This window comes from Pogona vitticeps, chromosome 6, assembly GCF_051106095.1.
Source record: "Pogona vitticeps strain Pit_001003342236 chromosome 6, PviZW2.1, whole genome shotgun sequence".
Lineage (NCBI taxonomy): Eukaryota > Metazoa > Chordata > Lepidosauria > Squamata > Agamidae > Pogona > Pogona vitticeps.
This window is the reverse complement of record NC_135788.1, coordinates 33,973,501-33,989,723: the sequence shown is the minus strand read 5'-3', so window position 1 is coordinate 33,989,723 and position 16,223 is coordinate 33,973,501. Positions and strand designations below refer to the sequence as shown.

Here is a 16,223-nt window from a genome sequence, read left to right as displayed (position 1 = left end):
AGCAGGAAGTTTTTGTTGCACTTTTGACTTGCTTGTGGACTTTCCATGGGCACCTGCTTTCAGAGTAGAACTCTTTTATAATCCTCATCACCACAATAAATTGGTTGTAAAGCCAATTGCAATTTAGGGCAATCCCCAGTTTTCTAGCTATAGAGTACTCAGCAGTTCTTTACCATTCCCTTCTTCTGAGAGTGCTCTGGGACTATGCAGCTTACCCCAGACTACACAGGCTGCCTTTTCTGGCAGGAGGCACAGAATGGAATCAAACTCCTGACCTCTGCCTCTGCAGCTGAGAGCCCAACTCACTGAGCTATCCAGCAAGCTATTATTTTGTAATATTCTTACATAAAGAAATCGTAGCTGTGCTATATAAGAAATAAACTGGCAATTGGGGAGAAGGTCTTGCTATCATCATTATAATTTGCCTCCAAGTTAATAACGCAATTGTATTTTATTTCAGGCTAGCTCAGCTTTGCTTTTTCACAGTATTTTCTCAGACAGCAGTTTTCAGAGCATCATTTTATTTAAAAGGCAGTGTGCTTGAGGTTATTGATGTTGGAACTGCTGTGAGCAAACAAAAGCCTTATGCAATGGGAGTTTTCATTTTTAGAATTTATCTTAAGCCTGGTCCAGCTGCGATCTAACAGTTTGCTAAGCACTTTATATGAAAAATTGCTCTTTGTGTCCTGCAGATAGATGGAAAGGAAAGTCCAGGTGGTGTGTATGTCGCACAGTATTAATATATACCCCTTGTCAGCATGCCTCAGGGTGCTACTTTAGCATGTATACTTTGCTGTAAGGTAGATGGAAGTGAATTAGATTTATTTCAAGGAAATTTGGCTAGACTGCTCTACTTAACATAATACAGTTCCTAACTGTGTGACATATTGTCAATATACAGTAACTACATGGTAGATTACTGAAAAGATTTAAAAAAAGGAGAAGCATAAAAGGTCTGAGGAGATGGAAATGAAGAAACAATGAAGATCATAGCAGTGACCTTCAGAGGGCCACATCACCTATTATGCAGCAGCTCCCTGATTAAATTCCATGAGATGTATTTTTGCTTAGAAGCAACTAGGAGGAAGCAGAAAGTTGGATTAAAAGGGCAGCATTAGAGAAGTTTTAACACTTTCTCTGCATAATTTCTCTTTGTTTGATTTAATTTATGAAGAATGCCCTCTGTCTGCCAGATCCCTGGGTTGATGTAAAAACATTCAGAATGAAGAAACCCTGGAGAAGGGGGACAAGCACAACAAAATACAATGAGTGGTATTAAAATGAGAATTTAAATTATTAAAATAGTACCTGTGACTTTATTTTGTGCTCCTAATGGACAGGACTCAATTTAGGAAAAGATAATGGGGTAGCAAAAGGAATTAAGTGCCCCCTTCTGCAAGACTGTTATTCTGATCACTTGTTGCTAGTTTTAAATACATGTGTTGGGCTGTTTAGGCTTAATTGCACAACTCCCCTTGCATGTAGTTTTGCTCAGACTTGCTTTGTTTTTATCAGTCCAGAGCCTTTCTGGACCTTAGACAGCAAGAGTGGATTAAAAGAGCGAATTAAAAGAGCCTCATGGTGCAGTGGTTAAACCGCTGTACTGCAGCCAAAACTGTGCTCACGGCCTGGGGTTCAATCCCAGGTAGCCGGCTCAAGGTTGACTCAGCCTTTAGTAAAATCATTGTCTAGTGAAAAGCATTTCCCCATTGGAATGCATTGAAACCTGTTTAATGCGTTCCAATGGGGAAGAATCATTGTTGTCTAGCGAAGATCGGCCATAGGAAAGCCGCTTTGCAAAACGCCAATCAGCTGTTTAAATCACTGTCTTGTGAAGCTTAGATCCTGAAAACACCCGTTTTGCAAGTGCGGAGGGAGCTGTCAAAATCGTTGTCTAGCGAAAATCAGTTTGCGAAGCAGGGACCAAACATTTTCCAGCGAAATTCACTGTTTTGCAAATCGCTATAGCGATCACAAAAAGTCAATGTCTAGCGAAAAAACTCATGCAGGGTAACTGTCTGGTGAGGCGCCACTGTAGTTTATTCTATTACAGACTTATTGTTTAAAAAAATTGAGTGATGTGCAGATGGTATTCAGCCATAACTACGATCACTTTCCCCCATCTTTTATGCTGAAAGTTGAAAAGCCACAAGCTTTTCTTGCAGCAAGGTGAATATCATTTCCCCTGTGCTGCTGTTGGAGGGGGTGGGAGTTGAGGTTGAAATGTGTGTGTGAGGCCATCTAGGCAGTCAATGGTTGAAGCAAAATTCAGAATAGCAACATTTTCCCCTCAGTATTCTTTTCCTTTTTTAAAAAAATGTGTTCTCTTTGTATGTCTGTGAGAGTAAATATGATTCTTTGTTAAGTAACATGCTGTTAGTGTAATACAGTAGGACCCCCATGTCTGCAGGATTGGGATCCATGGTTTCACTTATCCATGGTCTCAAAATAATAAAAACATTAAAAGAAAAACGTTCCAGAAATATGTGTTTTCACAATGTAGTTACCAGAACTGGCCACTAAAATGAGCTAGAGACCATGCTATGTATAGGAATCACTATTATCCATGATTTTTTTGCATCCACGGGGAGGCTTGGGACTGATCCCCCGCCCGCAGATACAGGGGCCCTATTGTGTATGAATAAAGAAGTAAACCTGGGTTGTTTGTTTCAAACAGTTTGTCTAACAACTGCCTGTTTTTATAATTTTATGATTTCGCTGTAATTATTTAGGGAAAGTGCAGATGGGAGGGAAGCTCTGTAGCCAAGATGGGCAGGGTCTGAAGGTATAAAGCCAACCTCAAGCTCCTAAGCCCCAACAAGGGGCTTGGAAAGGGCAGGAAATAGCCATTAAAAAGAAAAAAGAAAACAGGAAATGCTTGGAAGAGCAATTCTGGTTTTTTGGGTGGATTTTTTTTTGTTTCTGTTAAAATTCTCTTTTTGCTACACATTGGAAGTAGAGAGATCCACAGAGGAAAATCATTACAACCTCAAAGTTCACCCTTTTCTCATTAACTGGCACTTGAAGTCTCCATTAATGGACACCTGAAGTCACCTGAAACATTTCTAGATGAAAGAAAGCTTCAGTGGCTCAGCTACTGTATAGAGGAAGGCAACAAGGATGATCAGGGGACTGGAAACCAAATTTTATGAGGAAAGACTGAAAGAACTCTGCATGTTTAGCCTTGGAAAAAAGACAACTGAATATGATAGCACTTTTCAAATACTTGAAAGGCTGTCATACGGAGGAGTGGCAGGATCTAATCTTGAACAACCCAGAGTGCAGGACACACAACAATGAGCTCAAGTTACAGGAAGACAAGTTTTGTTTGAATATCAGGAAAAACTTCCTAACTGTTGGTGCAGTACGGCAATGGAACAAATTACCTCGACAGATGGTGAGTGCTCCAACACTGGAGGCATTCAAGAAAAATTTAGACAACCACTTGGTGATATTGTTTAATTAGTATTCCTGCACTGATCAGGGGTTTGGACTTGATGGCCTTGTAGGACCCTTCCAACTTCATGATTCTATGATTCTAATTGAAAAAGTTTCCTTAGTTACAGTTCAGTTGCTTGAAATTACAGATGTGTATACTCCTTTATTTACTGTACTAGCGACCAATCAAACAGATCAACAGCAACAAAAAACTACTACCAATCAATGAAAAACAGGGCTAGAACACTCAGCAGAGAGGTGGGACTATCTTTGAATTCAAGAGATAGAAGGAATGATCGGTTAGTACTGGATAGATAAATAATCACCCCAGCCAAGAAAAAGCTCTCCCAGTTATTCAGACTACAGACAACATGTGAGGTTGTAAATAAAGCTCTAACATTTGAGAGGGGGTGAGAAGGGCCTGAAGCAGAAAACCACTGTTCCTGGGGCCCTTTTTTCCTACCAGAACAGGCCATTTTTGTTTTTGCTTTTAATCCATCTTTTCACTACAGGATGAGGTGGGAACACTGTGAATTAATCTGTTCCCGCCCTGTGTTTTCTTTGTTCACGTTGTTTATGGACTTAGCTTTCTATACTGCTGTCCCAGTAGTAGCTGCTAGGAGTTAAAACTGGATGGAGTTCTGTTCATTGGTTTTCCATTTTGAGGGGAAGTTTAGTATTGTATGGGACATGGTGGCACTGCAGGTTAAACTGCAGAAGCCTCTGTGCTGCAAGGACAGAAGACCAGCAGTCGTAAGATCGAATCCATGCAACGGAGTGAGCTCTGGTCACTTGTCCCAGCTCCTGCCAAACTAGCAGTTCGAAAGCATGCAAATGCGATTAGATAAATAGGTACCACCACAGTGCGAGGGTAATGGTGTTCTGTGTCTAGTCGCGCTGGTCACGTGACCACAGAAACTCTGTATGTACAAATGCTGGCTCTATGGCTTGGAGACAGGGATGAGCACCACGCCCAAGAGTCGGACACAACTGGACTAAATGTCAAGGGGAAAGTTTACCTTTACCTTCGTATTGTATAGTTCTAGTATACATGCATATTAATGTAGATGTTACAGTCCCTTGAGGCCCTTGTTCCATTTAAAAGGATTTTACCAATAATGCTTTTATTATAAAATAACCATTGAGATGATAACATCAGCAGTTTTGGAAAAAGTGCTTGGTGCATGCATTATCTCATTTGATCTTTTTAAAAAAAATCTTGACAGCAGAGCTATTTGATTCTTTATAAACAGGATTTTCTTGTTTTGACATTGTTTTGATAATGTGATACTTCATAGTTGCTGGGCTTTGCTATTATAAGATGAGGGCTGCTTGCTTTCTAGTCTTGATCAGAATGTTCTGGTGTGGGGAGGACATACAAAATTCAGAATATTTCTTTAATTTAGTATGAAGATGGCAGTATTTTTCCTTGTCCTGACCTGTTTGGATATTGTTACACACTCACTGACACTGCTGAATCCTTGTGAGAGCTTCATTCATATACTTCCAAGTGTTTGGCAGTATATGAATGCAACTCTTACAAGAATTCAGTGCTGTTTTCTAACATCCAATGCAAATACTTTTAAAACATTGAGGTAGCTTTTACCTCTCCATTTTTCTGCCCCAGCCTACCACAAAATTACCATGGTACAGGAGAGTACAATAGGGGGGATTGGGAGTGTTTCCCTAGTTACCCTGGAGATCCCTCAATTGAAGAAATGAAATTTATTAAAAAATAGATTAATGTGGTGGATGCCTCCTTGAAGATTGTTTCTTAAAGACTCCCAGTCCCTGTAAATGACAAACACTGTGGTTATATCAATAATACTTATTTACCTACTTCCTTATTAAATGAATGTATGAATGTATTTCATAGACTACGAAATTTTGTGACTTAAATACCTCTAAGTATGCAGTGGGAAAACGTTCAGGGATCTACACAGCAGAATTAGCTTGAAGTCTCCCCACAGTAGACCATCCTTTATTGGTTAGTTCGCCTCAACTGGCACTTGCTATCTCAATAACTTACACAGAGACTCTAATAAAGGAAAAATAAAAAGTTTTATTTTACTTACATTTCTGAAGAGATTTAAAAAAAAAACAGCATTCTGTGGAAATAATAGTAGATACGGCTGACCAACTCTGACTACATAACTCTGTCCACAGGCTGTCAGTTACATTGGTAACTGACAGAAAACTTTTGACTCCTGACTGAAAAGAGTGCAGGGGACAGGGTGGGGAGAAACTCTCGAGTAGAGAGGCATGGCTCTTTTCAAATTCTGAGGCAGAGATGAAGTGATTGGTCACTATTGGACTGATTGACAGTAACCACAATCCAGAATGGTCCCTCCCAGCCAAGGCAACGTATGAATTTACAATAATTCCAACAGAAACTTAGTCATGTTTAAAATAGATTCACTGAAATCAGTGGGACTAGTAATGACTAACGTAGAATCCACTGATCTCAGCAGAACTACTTTTAATAAATTGGAATCTAAAACCTATGTATAATTCTGATCGGTTTCTCATTTACAATTAGAAGGATTTTCCAGAAGTGCAGATGTTGGATAGGCTTCATTTCCCTAGCGCGGCAACAATGACAACAGTTGTTAAAGAATAATGTAATTTATTGTGACTTTTTAGGGCTAGAGCCTACTTTATATGATGCTAATTTATGCTGTGCTAATTAGGAATGTGGAAAATTCTCTCAATGAAAGCTTTAGAAATGAAGTTACCTAAACAAATAGCGAAACAGGTGCAATTTGCAGTCCAAATCCATACATTTGTTTACCATATCATTCGTTCAGACACTTTACCGAGCTCCAGGCTGGTAAGTTCAATATGACTGTTGGCTTTTTTTCCAGGTTGGTCTGCCCATTCCATTATTTTACAGTTCATTTAACTTTAGTTTTGTCTCCCATTGTTGCAACTTTAATCTGTATGCTTTTCCTCTATGTATATGCTTTCCTAAGTCTTCTCTGAGAGGTGAAAAGAAAGTTGTTTAGGAGAGAAACAGTACAAATCTGGAAGAATAAGGAGGATGGATGAAGGGTGCTCACTGAACTAAGCAGGAAACAAAAGCTTAGCATAATATCTTGGGCAGGATTTGTGTTTTGTGGTTACCTTGACAGGAATCCTGTTTTGGTGCTAATGTTAAAATTTTGTTTACTAGCTAGTTGCTGGTTGGTTTATCCCTCCAAGAAGCCAAACAGGAGTGATCAGGGAATGTTTGCATGCAACTCTGTTTTATCATTATATGTATGTGAATATAGCTGGTTATACTCATTTAATTGTCTATACTTCTCTATTGTAAATTGTTGTATTATGACACTTAACAGCTTGTAGGTTCTGCGTGTGATGGTTCACTTACAAATGCAACTTTTTATTTGATGCTACTGCAACGTAGTAATGGAAGTATAAGTGTTAACCTACTGGTGTAGGAAAATTTGCAAGTTGTCCTTGCAAAAACCCCAGCTCTGTTATTATACAGGGCAAATTGGCAGCATTTGTGTGAAGAAGATTGCAGCACAATATACCAAGCAGGATTATATGTTTTTTCAGGCCATTTCCAGTATTATATGCCTTCAACCCAAAAGCCAAATCCCTCAGAGAGAACAATTTAATTCCGCATGGATTCTAGAGCAGTGTAAGATTGTTAGCACCTGACTTCTTTCCTGCACATAGGGGGCCTCTATAGCTATTTGTACTTTCCAGAGCTGATAGCATATTTATCTGAGTGTACCCTTTGCTTTAACACTCAAGGTCATGCCCTGGTACCAGCATCAAATTATGGGAAGAGGAGAAAAGCAGATCAGTATTAAATGCATCAGCAGCATCTACCTGCACTGTGTCAGTTTCGGCAGCTGCAGCTGTGAAAACAAAAGTTTCATATTCTAACCGGCTTTACGTTATAGTCATCCTTTTGCTCAAGGAAGGAAACTAAAGCCTGCATATTCAGAACATTTTGTTCTCCTACTACAAAGAAATTTCCCCTTTTAAAAATCACTGATCATGATACAGAAAGTGAATGTGTGCAGGCTTGCATAGTTTGAATGCTTTGTTTAGTTAGTGCATCCATTTGATTTGTCTTTCTTTTCTTCTTGCTGGTTCTTACGTTCATGTGGTCAGAACTACTCTTCTATCCTGGAAGTGATTTCACTGGGATTATTAATAGGAAATGAAAGCATTTTGTTATAAGTGCTATTCTCACAAGGTAAGCATATATAGTGATCAGAATCTGGATCTGAGATTTAGGTTCAAAGCTCTAGGCAGCCATGACAGCCACTGGGTGTTCATGAATCAGTGACTCTCTTAGTACTCTCTCTCTCTCTCTCTCTCTCATTGTCCTGCTTTACAGGGTAGTTGTGAAGAAAAAGTGAGGAGGAAGACGAACCACATATATTGCCTTGAATTGTGGGAGTAAGGATGAATATAAATATGATTAATGACTTTTGGAACTCTTGTAATACTGACAAAAGTTACACACTTTAACTCCCAACCCCCATTATGAGATCTTTGGCTGGGTTAACGCTAATGAGATAACTGACATATCTTCAGTTAATTAAATGAGGCCTGTACATGCTAAAACCTGCTCTGTAAATAGTTCTAGTTTCTCAGTTCATTTTGGGATACAAATATTTACACTGGACTTAATCCAACCAAATTAAGCACTTCTGTGTCCTATCTAGTACAATGACTAAGACTTAAACATGTACTTAACTCTCCACTGACATGAATGTGAACTTCAACTTAAACCTTTTAAGACAGTGGTCATTGTATTTTGGTTACGGTAATTATGTGCAGAAAACTGAGACTGGGATAAGACTATACTGTATATGCAAAGCATTTCTGAATGAGGACAGGAAAGTTAGGTGTGAAGCACGGTCAGTCTTTACCTTCTGACAAAGCCCATCCTATCCATGTTTCCTCAGAGTATCCACTAGTCATATTTTTGTAGGCAGATCGTGGGGGCTCCACTGGAGGTGGAGACATGAGGAAGGTGAACGTGGTGTTTGAGATTCCAGTAAGCATTTCTTCCTTTTTGCAAAAAAAATGGAGACAAAAGATACAGAAAGAAATCCCAGTATAGAGAAATAAGTCTTTCAAAACATTAGGTTAAGTCATTTTCATTTTTAGCATGGTTTTACTTTGAGTGGAATTTCTATAATTTGCATCGGAAAGAAGAAATAGAAAACAATATTTCGAAGTTTATTATTCAGCCCCTATAATTTTGTGGGTAGTTTGAAAAAAATAAATTGAAAAAACTTTGTGCAGAAGTGTCTTATAAATGAATAATTTTAAGTTATAGCCTATGCTTATCTCATTATTTTATGGCTATACGGTAAATGGTAGGCAACAAAAGCATATACCGTGAAATGGAAGATTACAATTATGCATTGGTATTCATACGATATGTCTCACTAATGTCCCCAGGGAATTTTTCAACAAATATCCCATGTTAATTGGCTCAGTACCTGTATGTCTGACATGGCAAAAATTTAATAATTACTTTGTGTATGGGGAAGAAATAAATAAAGATAAATTATGTTCCTAGATTAAAAGCTATTTGGGGCAAGAACAATTTTATATTGGCTCCACTCATGCCTAGCAGAGCGTGATTCTTCTGCTGATTAGTTCCTGAATTCTTCATGCCATTAGGATACAATGGAGAAGAAAGGGGTTAAATTAAATTACATTGTTTTGTAATATCAGTTTCCATTTTCTCTGGTGTAAGGCCAGTTTAATCCAGTAGTATTTTAGATATCTGTCTTTCCAGGGCTTAAAAAGAATCATCTGGCATATTAACTGCAAATCACACTACTGTTAACTGTTTGACATAATTAAAAGATCACCTGTCTATGGTTCTTGTCAACCTTATTTTCACATTAGGATCTTTTTTTTTTTGGAGGCTCTGGGAGAAACCAAAGAGAACTCATAATCATGCATTATTGTTTCATTTTAGAGAGCTCAGTCAATAACCTGTGGTCTACTTAATTACTCCTTTAACATGGTTGGTATAATGCTTAACCTATATGTGAGATAAAGTCATATTTAATTTCTTTCTGAGAAAACTCGGGTAGAACAAACTCAACATGTTAGATTGTGCCAGTAGAAATGTCAGTTTTGTGAGGAAGACATTTTTGGCCCATTTCCATCCCAAACCTTTAGTAGGTTTTAGGTTCAAACATTAATTCTAGATTGTGTGAATGTTAAGTGCAAGAAACAATGTCGTATCTTTCTCTAACTGGTTTCGCCACTTCTCTCCAAGAATACAAGTAGCTTTATAGGGTATGTTTTCTTTGTGTAGCAGGTGCACTTTTGTTGAAATGCTATAAAGTGCTCTCTAAGGCTTGTAACTTCCTTGTCAGCTTCAATTTGATATGTTTACCCACAACTGAATAAACAGATCAGCAACAGCAAAACATTGCATGTGAGAAGCAGAGAAGACTCAGCAATGTTGAATAACAATGCAATCCCTCTTTCTGTGATTGACTTCCCCCTCCACTTCATTTTTTTATTCAAATGTCATTTTAGTGAGGTTGCAATATGTTCCTGTATTCTCTGAAAAAGGAAGAGATCTGCTGAAATTCTGGTGCACTGTGAATTTTCTGAATGTAAATGAAGGGCAGTGGCTGCTGCATGTGGCGGCAGTGACAGAGAGAAAATGTAGCTCTAATCAGGGGCTTCCCTCCACCCATTCCCTTCCCCAGTCTCTGGAGATTTTACTGATTTCGCCCTCTTTGTTGTTTGTCCCCTTCTCCAAATTAAAGCTAGATGATGAAGTGACTACTATTCAAGTGAAGGAACTGGACCAAGATGTACTGGTGCTTAAGAAAGTGTCGTCACATAGCCCTGCCCCTACATCAGGGAGTGCCGAGAGTGATTGGAGGTAAGAGTTTTTTTCCGTGGGCGCTTAGACACAGCCACACACACGCACAAGCTGACTGCAGAGCTCTCAGCAGCCAGATGAACTCGCTTACCGGCAGCCGAACTAAGACGGCAAGATACAGCAGCAGCATGTAGGGAATGTCTTTGTTGTTTGCCCTCCAGTATGGGAAGTTCCAGGGTGAAGATCTTTGACCCCCACATAGAGAAGAAGGATTCTGCCTTGTTTCTAGGCAGGGAGCTGCCTCTGCCCACATTTGATGTGCCTTATTTTAAATACATTGATGAAGAGGATGAGGAGGATGAATGGAGCAGCCGTTCCCAGTCTTCAACAGAGGATGACTCTGTGGATTCTCTCCTTTCTGACAGATATGTGGTGGTATCCGGGACGCCAGAGAAGATTTTAGAGCACCTCCTGAATGACTTACACCTGGAAGAAGTGCAGGACAAAGAGACAGGTAAATGGCAACTGCACCCTCTCCTAAAAACCAGGTTTCAGATTCCACGTGTGGTCATAATAAACATAGTTGTTTAGTTGCTATGCAGGTAGTGTACATAGTAGCATTTTCCTTACCAGCATTTGTACTTAAAATTGTATTGTGAAGTATTTAGGATACTATTGTGTTTTTTTTAAGATTTGCATTTAAATTGGTGCTTGCTCCTCTGTGTCATCTGTACTTGACAATAGGAGATTGAATCTGGAATTAAAAAGTTAACCTTAAAAATGTTACTCCATCTCGCATTTTCAGCAGATCAATACATAAAATGCAAGCAATTGTCAGGAAGGGTGTGTGATAATGTTACATACAGGTGGTATTAAGATCTATAGCTGCAGGTTAAAAATGTCATCGGATATCTGAAGTACTGTGCAGCTACTTGTTTAGTACCAACTTCTGCTTCTTATTTTTTAATAACTAGCTTACCTATTGCATGTATAGCACAGGCACTAATACACTGAATGCATTGCTAATTCTTCTTCTTCTGCATTGTGATTCTCTGTAGCCTGAAGCAAATGACTATATTGATCCAGTGACTTAATGTGCATTTCATTTAGTGGTGCAATATTTATATAAATTTACATTTTGCCCTAATCAGAGTGCCTGTGGGTTGATGTAGCATTTGAAAGTGGTCTGTACACTTTCCGCATAGTATAATATGCAATAATACGACCTTCTGTAATACTTGCTTGTGTTTAACCCAGAATTGTAATTGTGTTCCAGCCTGGAGCAATTATTATATTGATCAGGTAGCTCGACAGGAAGGTTATTTTTCAGCTTGATCTCCCAGCTTTAATGTACACTTTGCTGTCACTACAGCTCCTTTGGTAGTTTATCAGTATCACTTGCAATTTATTTACAGTTTTAATTAAAGCGGCTTTGTGGCTCTCCTTGAGAGTTTTCAGTATAATTGCAGAAGAGCTGGAGAATGTAGCAGGCTGGAAATGGAGTTGATATGGGGTGTTCTTTTATTGTTCTCAGTGGAGCTACAATGCACATTCCTAATGTTCCTTTCCAAATGAGATTACTAAAAATAAACACATTTGCAGGGATTAAAAGGATTAAAGCATAAATAACATCTGTGAATTCCTGTAGCGTTCTTCAGTCTGTTTTTCAGGTCCACAAATCTGAAGAATATTGTGAAACATAAGGCACTTGCACTTAACTGTGTTTTCCTACAAAATAAGTGAAAAGAAAACCCAAGCATCTGATTTATTGTGCTGTCCACCAAGCTGCTTCTCTGTGTCTAGAGATTAATATTTAGTACAGAGAAAACACTGCTATCTGATTGCTATGCTTCCTCAGGTATAATTATAAAAATGCTGTGTGTAATTTCACTGGTGCCAAATCATAGGCTATATAATGGAGGTGGTTCATGCCAGAATAATCTTGGCTAGGTTGCCTGAATCTCATGCAGTAGGGGAATTCCTGCTAAATTATTTCTGTATTTCGGTTCAAAGCAGTTGGGTTACCTCTCCTGTACACTGCTGTATGCATTATTCATGCCTGGTTTGGATTTTAATGAGAAAGGATTCATTTCCCAGTAGTGTGGTACATCACTCTCCTTGGTTTTTTAACTTCTAGAAAGAATACTTCAAGTTAACGTGTACCTGTCCGGTAGTTCTCGTGTTATTCTCTCTTGCCCTCCACATTTCTTAACGTTAAACCAAAATGCTCATGAGCATTTTATTGTTCCAGACTGTAGGTGAAGAAGGGCAATCTCAGCATGACTGGCTGAGATGATAATGTATTCAGTGGCTGGTTGATTGTCCTTAACATTTTCCCACTCTTATCACTTCTTTGGAAGAAGTGATACTTTCAGTCATGTCATATGTTTGTTGTGTTTTAGGAACAGTAAAATAAGGATTTTCCCTCCCCTATGAATCATATTTCTGTTAAACTAGATATAATGACCCAAGACATGAATGTGTGAAAATTCCTAGTTGTTACATTTTAGATGTAGAAATAATTGAAGTATGAAGAAGTGCGGAGTAATTTTTTTCAGATGATCATGCTGGTAGTAAAAAAACTAACATATTTTATTGTTTAGACACTGCATTCTCTCTTTTTATTTCTGGAACTTGCAAAGCCAATATTGGTGGAGATTCATTCTGCGAGCTTTATAATGCTGCTCAATAAATACGTCTCTTCTAAACTCAGTCCTTTGAAGGACTAGCTTACATAGGTCATAGATCTAAACAATTAATTTAGAACTGGACACACACCTTTAAAAGTGTATGTGAACACACATGCACACACATGCATGCACACTTCAGTCTTCCTATCTTATTTGCCCTCAGCTGAAGACTGACTGTTGCTGTGCCTAGTTTTTCAGCCAGTTGTATGCCTGTTCCAGTTCTTGCTTTCTGCTTATACTGCAGAATTTGTTGGCGAGGGTACCTGATTACTGATCATATAGCGTTGTTTCTCTTCTCATGTTTTTGAGTCTTCACAACCCGTTGGCTTTTCTGGTTGTCACTTGCCCCTGGCTGGGAACCTGGTGATAGTCTGGCACTACTTCAGAAATTCTATCATTGCTTTACCCTCCTTAAAATTTGACAGAATCTTCTTTAAGAAACTGCTCAAAAATAACATGTGCAATATTAAAACTAGCATCTGAAACTTTGAAGAGTTGTGTTACTTGCCTGCTTTCACGGTACCTTTTTGGATGGAAGTTGTTATTCAGTGTTTACTTTCATACACATCTGTAGAAAGAGTGGTGCTGTGTAAACTCTGAACTGAACCTCAGCATCCTTTGTGCATCCCTTAACATCGGAGTTCAGGCAAGTTATTTTCTGGACTATAGTTCTCAGAATTCTCCAGACAGTGTAGCTACTGCCTGTGCTGACTGGGGAGGTTGTAGGACTTAAGAATTCCATGCAAGTTCATAACAGGCTCCAGATTCAATGGTGTATGTCTATATTACATGCTTTCGTCCCCTCTGTCCTGCCATAGTCCTCTGTGGTGGCAAAAACCTGTCCCAATGGATTTTCTAGCCCTAAAGACCTGCTCCTTAGGGTGCTCCTCTTTAGGGTGCACAGCAGGCTACAGGAGGGATGAGGGACTTCTGTTTCTGGAGGGAGGAAGCAATGGAGTCCTATGGGAGTGTACCACCGAGTTTTGGCTAGGGTGCATAGGACATTGCAGTATATTGAATGGCACTATTGATCTGTTTGACTATTCTCACTGGTAGCAGTTCTTCAAGGTGCGTCAAGCAAAAGCTGTTTGTATTTGATGCTTAGCAGAATAGGAACAAGAGAAAAAGAACAGATGAGTAGTGATCATAATGGGTGAATCGAAAAGACGGAGTCCCTCAAGGATTTGTGTAAAGGCTTGTGCTTTTTGACTTACTTATAATGATACAGAGTCTGCGTTAAGCAGTGAGTTAGCTGTATTACTAACAGAGCTAGAACTCTCAGAATCTGCCAGCCAGTGACCATGTGAACTGGAGAGGTGCTGAGAGTTGTTGTTGTTAACCTTTGTAAAATTTTTCCAGTTTGTGGATGACTCCAGGGTTTTCAGGCTGTTTTAAACAGAAAGGTAACTGTGAGGGGCTTCAGAAGGCTCTCTCTAGACAATGTGACTGGGTATCTGCTTTGTGTAAGCAACTGTAAAGTGATGAACCTATGTAGCAGTTGTCTCACTTACAATGGTCTCTTTTACCACCTGCCCTCCATTTTAACACTATTCCAATATTATATCCCGTGATGTATCAAAACCCCATTTTATGACGGCTGTGACTCACTTTTACAAGCACTGTGATCCCTGCTGGGAACTGGCATGTTTAGCTTCACCAAGAATGGGAAAAAGAACAGAGATGGGAAGGGGAAGAAGGAAGACAGAAGAAGTCAGCAAGCAAGCAAGCTAGAGAGAGGAGGTGGGATAAAGAAGAGAGAAGACAGTAGAGGTCAGAGGTGAATGCCCAACCAGCATACTAGAGAATGGAGTGGTGAAGATAGAAGACAGTGAAACTCAAAGGAGACTGCCAATAAGCAATCAAAAGGAGATATGAAAGAGAACTGAGAAGACAGCAGAGTTTTCTTTTCCAGAGGCAAGAGAATTTTGTTTTAACACTGAGCCTGGTGCAGAAATAGGGTTAGACTTACAAGGGGCCATTTATAATCATAATCATAGAAACAGTTAGATTGTAAGTGTAGGGGTCTGCCAAACTCCAAATTCACAGATCCAGAGATTAAGTGTAATACTGGCTACTGGTCACAATGAATATGTACTATATCTAGTGTAGGGACAATATGCTTCTCATATTGATTACTGGGGAATATGGACAGAAGGTATTATCACATGTCTGTGCTCCTTGTGAGCTTTCCATCAGCATTCAGTTGGCCACTATAAGAACAGAATCCTGACCTGGACAGATCTTTGGACCAATCAAGCAGGGATTTTATTATAATTTTATGTTCTAGTGCTTTTTCCATAACAAGTGCTCTGTCAGTGAGTTATGACCTCTCTCAAGGATACTGATGTATAAAATACATAGATACAAAAAATGTGTTAATATGTTGCAGTGTTAGCTACTGCAGCGTTATTAATTGTGCAGCAGATATCCATGTCACCTCAAGGATATCTATACAGTGGTGCCTCGCAAGATGAATTTAATTAGTTCCGCGGTTAATGTCGTCTTGCGAAAAATTTGTCTTGCAAAATGCATTTTCCCATAGGAATGCATTGAAATCTAATTAATGCTTTCGTATGGGCAAAAAAAGTCACAACAATATCAAATTTGGTTTACAAAGAGTTTATTAAGTGCTCTTTTGGCTTTAACTTTTTAAACATCATAGAAAAAGATTTAAAAATCAGCAAACATAAGGCAGGAACAAAAAATGGAAAACATTCGTCTTGCAAAGCACAGCCATAGGAACATTCGTCTTGCAAGTCATCAACCCCATCACCAAAACCATTTGTCTTGCGAGTTTTTTGTCCCGCGAGGCATTTGTCTTGTGAGGCATCAATGTACGTATATGTAATATAGAGTAGTTTTTCTGTGAAGAACTCAAGGAATTGGTTGTATCTAAACAAAGGCAGCCTCACTGAACCCCCCCCCCCAATAATGCCGTTGTCCACAAGAATCCACGCTAACAGACAGCTGTGAAGTCTCTGTGATACCTTGTCCCATACTTTCCATTTGGGCAGTCTGTTCTGCCTCTAAGTTGATTATTTGGGGACAGTCATTATTTTCATATTACATCTGGACCAATGTTGCCCCTAAGCTGTTCTGGATTGGGGCCATACAGCCAAGCCAGAGTCGCTGGCCATTTGCTTCTAGTCACAGCCAGAACTCTGTGTGCATGAGGCGGGGCTCCCACCCCATGCTAGCAGAAAATTAGAGGAAATATTGGTCTCGACCCAGGTATTTGGTGACAGTGCTCCTTCATATTTTGTGGA

At 39.2% G+C, this 16,223-nt stretch overlaps 1 protein-coding gene across 1 annotated transcript in view; it reads left to right on the top strand.

The window, feature by feature from the left end:
* The window catches only part of RAPGEF5 (Rap guanine nucleotide exchange factor 5), a 173,321-nt gene that overhangs the window by 92,093 nt on the left and 65,005 nt on the right, over window positions 1-16,223 (top strand). Inside the window, exons 10-11 of the mRNA XM_020781222.3 lie at window positions 10,209-10,327; window positions 10,693-10,781. Coding sequence (XP_020636881.3) covers window positions 10,209-10,327; window positions 10,693-10,781 — 208 coding nt within the window. The remainder of the gene's footprint in view (window positions 1-10,208; window positions 10,328-10,692; window positions 10,782-16,223) is intronic.